Raw genomic sequence first — 9,878 nt, forward strand, 5'->3', positions numbered from 1 at the left:
GTTACCCTGCTGTTCCTTGGCCCAAAGTCATACTGACGCCCGCGATCAAACAAACAAAAAAACACACACACACACACACACACACACACACACACGCGCGCACGCAAGCACAAACACACACAATATACTGTTTCTAGCACCCACTCTCTATTGGAACTGCTGGCCACAAATGCCACACAGTGCCACACACATAAGCAACAATGGCAGTCCTGGCATGGCAGAGTAATAGCATGTGACACAACCCAGATGGCACCCTCTGGGGCTACAGTCATCGGGATCAGAACAAGACGAGGGAAAAAACGAAGCTCTCGCCACAAAACAAACAACCAAAGACATGTATGTCATTGTCTCTTCCACACAAACACATCAGCCTGTAGGGAGTTACAATATATCGAAGCCGAATTTCCATCCCTTCTGTGATCAAAGGAAACTGAATCTCACTTGTATTTTCTCAAGCTCTTTCACACACACACAATTTGCAGGCCTGCAATGACACATCCACGGGGGCCCTAATCCTGTCAGGGTGGCTTTTCACATATCCACTGTGACTCCAAATTACCCTTCAACTACTCGCTTTTTTATACCTCAAACAGCTGTGCAGAATGTCACAACATGAAATAAATTCAATTTTCTTTTATGATATTGCAGCTGTGGTGTGAAAGCTAATGTGTGTGTGAGCACACTGTTGTCGACATGTGATTACTGCAGCTCGATTGATTGATTAACCCACCCCCCACCATTTTTTACTTACAGCCATTGGTTGGCCATAGAAAATGCTCTTTTTTTCCATACCTGTAAATAATAGAGGACTGCACCAGTGCTAGGGAACACATCCACCCCTATAGCTTATCCTTATAGTGCTGGTTCACCCATATATTAATAATAATAATAATAATAATAACTAGAAAAAGTGCTCCTCGGAGCACAACTCTCCGCTGTTGGGAATGTTGGGAATGTTCTATCTGTATAAGTGTCTTATCCGTCCTGTCTGTATAAGTGTCCTATCCCTCCTGTCTGTATAAGTGTCCTATCCGTCCTGTCTATGTAAGTGTCCTATCCGTCCTGTCTGTGTAAGTGTCCTATCCGTCCTGTCTGTGTAAGTGTCCTATCCAATTGTTACAGTATCCGCCATTTCTCAACCATTTCGTGATTGTTCCTGTCTTACCTCACTCTTACCAGACTTGTGTTGGGAATGTTGGGAATGTTCTAATTCTTATGTTCTAACTGTCCTATCCATCCTGTCTGTATAAGTGTCCGATCCGTCCTGTCTGTATAAGTGTCCTATCCGTCTTGTCTGTGTAAGTGTCCTATCCCTCCTGTCTGTATAAGTGTCCTATCCGTCCTGTCTGTGTAAGTGTCCTATCCGTCCTGTCTGTATACTGTAAGTGTCCTATCCGTCCTGTCTGTATACTGTAAGTGTCCTATCCGTCCTGTCTGTATACTGTAAGTGTCCTATCCGTCCTGTCTGTGTAAGTGTCATATCCCTCCTGTCTATGTAAGTGTCCTATCCGTCCTGTCTGTGTAAGTGTTCTATCCGTCCTGTCTGTATAAGTGTCCTATCCGTCCTGTCTGTATAAGTGTCCTATCCGTCCTGTCTGTATAAGTGTCCTATCCGTCCTGTCTGTGTACTGTAAGTGTCCTATCCGTCTGTGTAAGTGTCATATCCCTCCTGTTTATATAAGTGTCCTATCTGTCCTATCTGCCAATTATGTATCAGCCATGCAGCCATTTCGTGATGGTTCCTGTCTTACCTCACTTTGACAGTGGCAAAGACACTGTCAAAGTGATGCCATGTATTTATACAGTATTTCACCGTATTGTCACGTGTCATGTGAGGCTTCGGTGTGTCATATTTAGAAAGTGAAAACAATACTCTCCTGCGGAGAGTAATAATAATAATGCAGCTCAAAGTTCTGCATTATTGTGGTGGTGTTTCTGTGGGGATGTTTCTGCAGGAGGTTGGCAACTTTGATGAATTTGAATCCAATATTGATGGAGAGAGAGAGGGAGAGAGGGAGTGAGGAAGGGAGAGAGAGAGACCCTGCATTTTAACATTACATGTTAAAATGCAGGGACTTTTCTCTTTGGAAATGTTGCTCGATGAATCAACTATTCAGCAGTGGTGGAAAAAGTACTCAAATTCTTTACTTAAGTAAAATTACCAATACCGCAATATAAAAATACTCTGTTACAAGTAAAAGTCCAGAATTCAAAATGTACGTAAAAGTGCAAAAGTATTGGTATCCAAATGTAATTAAAGTATCAAAAGTAAAAGTACTAAATATTTGAAAATAGCAGATCCACAAGCTCGATGTGACGCGTTGTGAGCTTGTGGATCTGCTATTTTAGGTTGATCTGCTATTTTAGGCCTAGGTATACATTATGGCTAAAGAGGTTTATGTATGTTTTATAATGTAATAATGTATATCTGCAAAGTAACTAGTAACTACAATTTTCAAATAATTGTAGTGGAGTAAAAGTACAATATTTGCCTCTGAGATGTAGTGGAGTAGAAGTAAAAGTATTGGAAATTGGAAATACTCAAGTAAAGTACAAATACCTCAAAATTGTACTTAAGTACAGTACTTAAGTAAATGTACTTCGTTACTTTCCACCACTGTCAACTATTCAGTGACCTAAATAAGGAAACAGTCAATTCGATGAAAAGACACTTGAGGACACAGAGCCGATGGTATGATGACATACCATAAACAACCTTGTACAGAAAAAAGCACGGCCCTCATAATTCTTCCCCATCTCCCCTCTAGGTGAAGATGCTATATTTATATAGTCAGCACATGGCAGTGTGTGTGTGTGTGTGTGTGTGTTGTCATCATGCTCCCGCACAGTCTTTTATCTATGCTCGGCGCCGGAGAAGGGCGGTCACTCAGAACAGTGGTGCTCAACCTGTGGGTCGGGTCCCCTGTGGAGACCCAGGGGGGGTCCCCATGTGATTGGGGGGGGGGGGGGTCCCCCAGATGACAGTGAAGGACAATTTAAGGACTTTTAAGACTTTTTTTTTATACCTCAACAAAAAAAGACAACTGCATCAAAAGTATTCAACAAACTATAATACAAAAATCACACCCTGTGTGAAGAGAGTGGTGCCTTTGATGAGCCCCGTATTGACCCCCGTATTGTTGTTGTCATCAATGTTTGTTTATTGAACATACATACACCCGGACACACAGACAAAGTCAGATATAGGAGTGGTTGGCACCACTCAAAAACTGGTCAAACATTGGCTAAATTGAGGCGTTGTGAGTTTGTAGATCTGCTATTTTCACAATATTTATCTGTGGAACCGAGTCAAACTAAATGGAATGTCTCAACTCCTACATTCCAAGTGCTTATCAGGATGGGGGGTCCCCAGTTCAAATATGATCATTTTGGGGGGTCAGGACCTTAAAAGGTTGAGAACCACTGACTCAAGAGACTGAGGAATGATAATGCACTCATGAGTGAGAAGTGATGAGTGTCTCCACCCCCACCAAGTAATTATAGACATTAATGACTCATAACAGGAAGATAAACCAGGGTAGCCAATAATACCTATCCCCAAATGAGTCAGCGAGTGAGTGAGAACATTTCAAATATAGTGCATTTGAAGTGGGATTAAAGGAAAACACCAGTGTTAATACATAATTAATTACTGAATACCACCTGTTAATGGCTTTATTTTTAGATTTGTGTGCGTTTGTTTACATTTTCTCCGAAGCCAATCATTGTTTGAATTTCGTTTCGAATCAATCTTTTATGCAGGGACTATTTTCAGCTAGAATAACCCTAACCCTAAATCAATCCATAATTGAAAATGCATTAGAATAACGCAACTATATTATATAACAAAAATGGATAACAGAGCCTAGATAGGGCTAAGATCGTGTAGCATATATTCCATATTGGTAACGTCGATGCAATACAATGTTACTGATTGTGCGTGATTGACAATGTTTTAATAACCAATATATTTCAGTGGGATAAGAAGTGCCTCTCCAACTAGTTTATGATGATGAAAAAAGAGAGAAAGGAGCGCATCTGTTTGGCTAGAGTAAAAATCTCCAACAAGGTGCTATTTGGTACAACTGAATTGATGCAAAAAATGGGATGAGGCCATGGCACTGGGGAAGAGTCACCCTGAATAAGGCATTGTTGCCGCAACGCGTAGGTGCATTTTGTATTCTTGCTATGAATTAGCCAAACTAATAAAGGCCTTTTTTACAAGAGTGCCTGGGTCTCATCCCTTTTTTTAGTTTATGATGATATTATCATATCATATAGTCAGTGGTGTTTTATTCAACCTTATAGCAACCCAGGCAAAACTAATTAAAAACAGATTCTTTTTACAATTATGTTTGCCTTGCTATATTTGTTGCCAACAACGAATATGATCTTGGTCAACTACTGCCCTTCACTATTCTTAGCCTCACCCGATGCCTATAGCGCAACGATATTCAGTGTGTTGGATTAAATATCTCAAGCGAGTTTCAAGCCTCTGCAAATTGATTTTCATTCATACTGAAATTAATGGCGTCCAATGGTTTCCTAAACATACAAGTTATTCACAGGAAAATGGTTGGCAGTAATGTCAAGTGTATCGTGAGTCGTGGTCAACATGCTAAGCATGTCAGAGCAAAATGAAAGGCTATGGTCGCAGATTCATAAACGTAGGCCGAAATGGAGATAGAGCTGCAGGAAAGAAAGGAAAGGGAAGAGAAGAGAAGAGAAGAGAGGAGGTGCTAAGAAAAGAAGAGGAACACGGCATAGAAGTGAGTAAAGCCTAGATTTACTCTAGTCGTACGGACTGAATAAAATCAGGCATTTGAGATGCTTAAGGAGGAGACAGAGCAGAAAGAGGTTGTGTGACAAGGTTGTGTGACTAACCACACACAACCTTGTTGAAAAGACAAAAGAAACCATTGTTTACTTCAGGAAGACCAGAGGAAATCACATCCCTAATTCCATCAATGGGTCATCTGTTGAAATTAGTTTGTTTGTCAGAATTCTTGGCCCGCACATCTCAGACACCCTCACACGGTGTCTCAACACCAGCTGCATTCTCAAGAAAGCACAGCAGCAAGTTGTACTTTCCGAGGCGTCTCAAGAGAGTAAGTACGAGCACACCAAAGCTCTTTAGGAACCTGTGTGTCGCTGTGCCATTGAGAGTGTTCTGACAGGCTGTGTCACGGTGTGGTTTGGCATTTGGCAACCCGACTACTCAGAACTGCAGACAGCAGCAAAAACCATTGGCACAGAACCGCCACAACTTCAGAACAATTACACCATTCGCTGCAAAAGGACAAGACCACCAAAACATAATTAGGACACTATAGCCATCGTCATGTTTTATCGCTCCTTTTCTTTATCACTCCTTCCATCTAAGAACTTTACGAGGGCATCAAATCACACGCCACCATCTCAGTAACAGCTTCTTTCCACAGGCAGTCAGGTACCTATGCACTGTATATTGTTATTGTATATGTCATGTTATCCAGTACTGTATAGTGTGTGTGTGTATACTAGTGTATACATATGAGTGCACCGTGTACATAGTCTATGTAGGTCTATAGTGTTTTTTTTTGTTCGTTTTGGGAGAGTGTGTCCTTTGTGGTAAGGCAGAACTATTTCATTGTATTATGATATACACACTACTCTGTCCAGACCCGCATTTCTACCCACGGTCATTGTGGGCAATGGGAACGCAACCTCGACTACAGATCCTGTGACAAAAATGCAACCCAAAACAAAAGCATACATTTAGGTTCATCTTGCTCCCTGCAAATGCCAATGGTCAATGCCCATGTGCAAGTAGTTTTGTTCATTTTAAAGTGGGATAGTAGGATGACAATAAACTTGAACTACAGTTTTAGCCTACAATGAATCCCAGAAAGGTACACTGTTGTAACTTGTCCAAAACGTTGTGGTACACATGTGTCATCGATTATTTACAAATTGTATTTCACCTATTCACCTGGGTGACAAGTGCAGTCACAAGTGGAAAAGAAACGGGATGAAAAGAGACGATGCATGGAGGAGAATGGACGTGAAAATGAGAGGATGAAGAAAAATTGCTGACGAAAACATACAAGTACGAACTTGAGTCCACACACTTGCTTTGGCTCTCCCAAATACGTAGGTTTTATTTACATTGATGTTTTGACCACACGGCCCTTTAAGTGTTTATTAAAATAAATCCTTTTCTTTTTTTTTACTTGACCGAGGCAATGTCATTGTAAATGGGGGAACATCAAAGCAAGGGTATGACTCAAACTTGTTTTACATTTAAAACGTACTGTCCTGTCCAACACCGTGTGACATCTGATATGGTGGATGGATGAGTGATCAATTTAATCCCCACCACAAAGCAAAACCGGAATTATGTCCGCGGCCCGCCTCTCAGTGATGCAGCAGCACTACCAAAACAAAACCAAAACAAACTCACAGAGAGAGTATGAGTATCCCTTTCAGCAGAGGCCATGACTCTGCACATTCCCGCACATTACTCTGTGCATGACTTACCGAAGAGCCGACGGTGGAAGATAAACTTCCCAGCAAACATGCCGGTGATGATGGCCGCGATCCAGCACACCACTTTCAGGGCGTTCCATCCTCCGCCCGGGTACTTGTTGAACAGGAAGGAGAAGCAGTTCCCCACCACGATCATGTGGGCCTGCGTCTGGCTGTGAGAGATGGGGTCCTCGGCGAAGATGAGGAAGTTGAAGAAGGTGACGAGGTAGGCCACGATCAGTCGTGACCACGGGTGTTGGAAATAGTAACGGAAACGAGCATCTATTTCCATCCTGAAGAGCCTCCACCCCCCCAGGCTCCCAGCCACGAAGCACCTGGGAGAAAGAGAGGGATGGAGAGAGGGAGAGGGAGAAGCAAACCGAGAGAGAAATGGTTTCTTTCCGTCAGATTGAATTATGTTCACATGCCCCACGTCTGTAGGGCAGATTAAAATGAGTGCGTCACGCCAGATGAGATTACTGGTAGTAATATTTGTGGTGTGGTCCAGATTGGGATTATGCTAAATTCACACTGCTCTGTGACAGCATAAAACATATACAGTGCGCCCACACAGAGATTCCTGAACAACTAGATGTCCATGTGCTGGGATTATCACCCAAACGTGAGAGAAAAGGTTGCGACGCCCCACAGGCAAAACAACATCAATAATAACAAAACAGCGGGTGTAACAGCAAAACAAAAGGCTTACCTGTCTCTCAGACTTGTCAAAGGTTAACACAAGACTTCATTCATTCCTTTCATTTGAACAGTTTGAAGTTTTAAGGAAAGCATTCTTCAAAGGAGGAAGGAAATTCCTCATGAACTAAAAAGAGCTCCTTCAAGACTTAAAGCTTAAAAAGTCTGTAAAGTAACGTATGACAAATGTGTCCTAGGCCTACTGTGCATATTATAATCGCTAGCTTTTAAATGTTGTGTGCTTCGCCTCTAACAAGTAGCAGCAGCATGTTGATATTTTAGTATAGGGGTTGCCTTACAGGCGCTAATGTGATTACCAACAACAGTCAGCTGTCTGTATTTGTACGGCCGGCCGTGGGAAGGTTTGTTTACAGTATCTTGAATGCCACCTTCCTCGTTCAGTTCAGTCAGCCCAGGACTATTCTGACTTTCCCAGACCTCCCCATTTCGGTACCACTGCGCTCTGACACCATTTCCTAAAATACCCACAGAGGGGATTTGAAATGATGTAATGGCCCCATAAATAGACCCATCTTACTGGAAACTGCCATGTGGGTATTATATTTCACCCAGGCATCAAATGTATCTTGTTATTGTGTGCTACTGTACCTGGGTTACTGTGGCTGCTAAATGGAACCTTCCTTCTGTGTAAACTGGACTAACAAGGGACTAGGTGATCTTGTGGTAGCATACATGTGTGCATGCATGTAACATGTGTGTGCAGGTGCATGTTCTTTATTGTAGCCTATTGAATGCAGCCACTCATCATCATTAGATTATGATAATAATAATAATTCTGATGAGTGGCTGCATTCAGTAGGTTACAATAAGAGCATGCACACCAGTATCGAATTAATTTTAACTGTAAAATGCATGCATTATAGGCTTCATGATGATCACGACTCGTTTTCCTGTGTGTGGTACACCTTAAAAATGATCCTTGCTCATACAGTGTCCAATAAGAGAGAGCGATGACAGAGCACTACAGGAAATACACTGGACTAGCTCTGGCATTTTTAAAGCCCCCCTTTTATCCACGTCTCTGATCACTCTGATCGTTTCTGAGCTGTCATAAATCGATTGGTACCACATCAATGTTGCCCAAATGTCACCGCATTGATATCCTCTAAAATAAATAACACGAGCTTGTCCCGGAATGATCTAATTACTCAACTGAGAGACGTTGCCATATAGTGAGAGAGTCCTAGCTTGCAAATGAGCTTTTTCCCCCTGTATTAATTTTGACGTGGGCACTGCCCAATAATAAACACACGCACCTGCTCCACGCGTCCGCGTCTTCCCTTTCTAGTCAGTCGATCACAGGGAGGATCAGAAACCCGCTCCTCCCGCACGGGTCCGCTACTCCTGTCCGCGCTCCTCTGATCATCATCATGATGATGATGGAAACATAGTATCGGAAGGGGGGACGCGGCTCAGTCAGTGCACTGGCTCCAATGTGTCGGGAAACACCGGCTCAGGCTGGCTCCACTGTGTCGGGATTATAATCCATACATTGTTGCGAACCTGTTGTTGTTGTTGTTGCTGCTGCTGCTGTGATGACAAGAGACAGAGATCCCACACACACAAATCCTATGCCATTGTTGTGTTGTCCCTCCTCCTCCACCTCCTCCACCATCCATGCATCCGATCCATGCACCGGGCGGTGGGTCAGGGTGGGACCGGGTCAGGGCAGCCCAGAGCCAGCGAGGCGCCGCCGCTGCTGCTGCTGCTGCTGCTGCCTGCTGGGTCAGCAGCCAACAATACGGCCGGAGCAGAGCGCTAGTGGAGCGGGGCGGTTTGACCGGGACGTGTCGCTGCCCGGTGCCGCTGCTGTTGATGGAGATGATGATGGTGATGCGCTGCTGATGGTGATCTGAATGCTATGATGATCCCTATAGTACCACAGCATCCATCCGTGGCCGTGCATTCGTGCAATAATGCGATGAACACATTGAGCTTCTATTATTCCTCTCCTCGCTAGCAGGCAGGATGGGGTTTGGTTGGTTTAGCTGCCTTAGCTGCTGCTATAAGGAAATAATTATTTATTTTGAGACTGAGGAGGAAGCGTTTGGAGACATCATGTAAATTAATCCCAGTGGCATCATCCAGATGTTGCTGGATTTCACACCACATCATATAGGCCCATAGGCTTACATTATGCCACAAGGAGCGGGGATGTCTCATTATATAACCCTTGCCTATATATATACGCACTGATTTAATGTATCTGGAATATATGGGCCATGCCAATGTCGAATAAAGAAATGAGGGCGGCCTATTATTAAAACTCAATATTTGCTCTTAATAGCCAATTATCGCAATTATCAACTCCAGAAGCCCAGCAACCAGGTTTAATAGGCCTATGAACATGTATGTGAAATAGCATTTACCTTCAGCCATTGCACACTGATTCATTAAGTCATATTGTAACTGTCACATTTATATTTGCTAGTTATAGTTATGGTTACAGACAGTGCATGTAAACCCAAACCTTGATATTAAATAAATCATAAATGCCACATTAAGAGGCCGGGACAAAAATAATGAAGTGTTGAAATCGGCCATTATACACACATATAGAGTGTGTAGTACATTAGTATTAATAAGCATGAACATAATCTAAATGGAATTGTAACAAAAGTACAGCATTCACAGTTTCTAGAATCTTACCTACC

At 42.8% G+C, this 9,878-nt stretch overlaps 2 protein-coding genes and 1 long non-coding RNA gene across 4 annotated transcripts in view; 1 reads left to right on the forward strand and 2 right to left on the reverse strand.

Annotated features, from left to right (window-relative positions):
* tmem117 (transmembrane protein 117) overlaps window positions 1–8,911 on the reverse strand; it is a 124,391-nt gene extending 115,480 nt beyond the window's left edge. The window contains exons 1-2 of one of the 2 annotated variants that reach the window (XM_084060287.1): window positions 8,481–8,911; window positions 6,520–6,842 (exon numbers count right to left, since the gene is read on the reverse strand). In XM_084060287.1, the coding sequence (XP_083916413.1) occupies window positions 6,520–6,799 (280 nt within the window). In that variant the 5' untranslated portion in view covers window positions 6,800–6,842; window positions 8,481–8,911. Of the gene's footprint in view, window positions 1–6,519; window positions 6,843–7,216; window positions 7,452–8,480 lie in introns of those variants that run through there. The other variant, XM_084060288.1, reaches the window with a different exon arrangement.
* Window positions 1–9,878, reverse strand: part of irak4 (interleukin-1 receptor-associated kinase 4) — a 273,859-nt gene that overhangs the window by 186,650 nt on the left and 77,331 nt on the right. The gene's annotated exons all lie outside the window — the stretch shown is intronic.
* Window positions 1–9,878, forward strand: part of LOC311047551 — a 137,777-nt gene that overhangs the window by 101,730 nt on the left and 26,169 nt on the right. The window lies entirely within an intron of this gene.

Source organism: Gymnoscopelus microlampas (assembly GCF_963454915.1).
Source record: "Gymnoscopelus microlampas genome assembly, chromosome: 6".
In the NCBI taxonomy this organism is placed as follows: domain Eukaryota; kingdom Metazoa; phylum Chordata; class Actinopteri; order Myctophiformes; family Myctophidae; genus Gymnoscopelus; species Gymnoscopelus microlampas.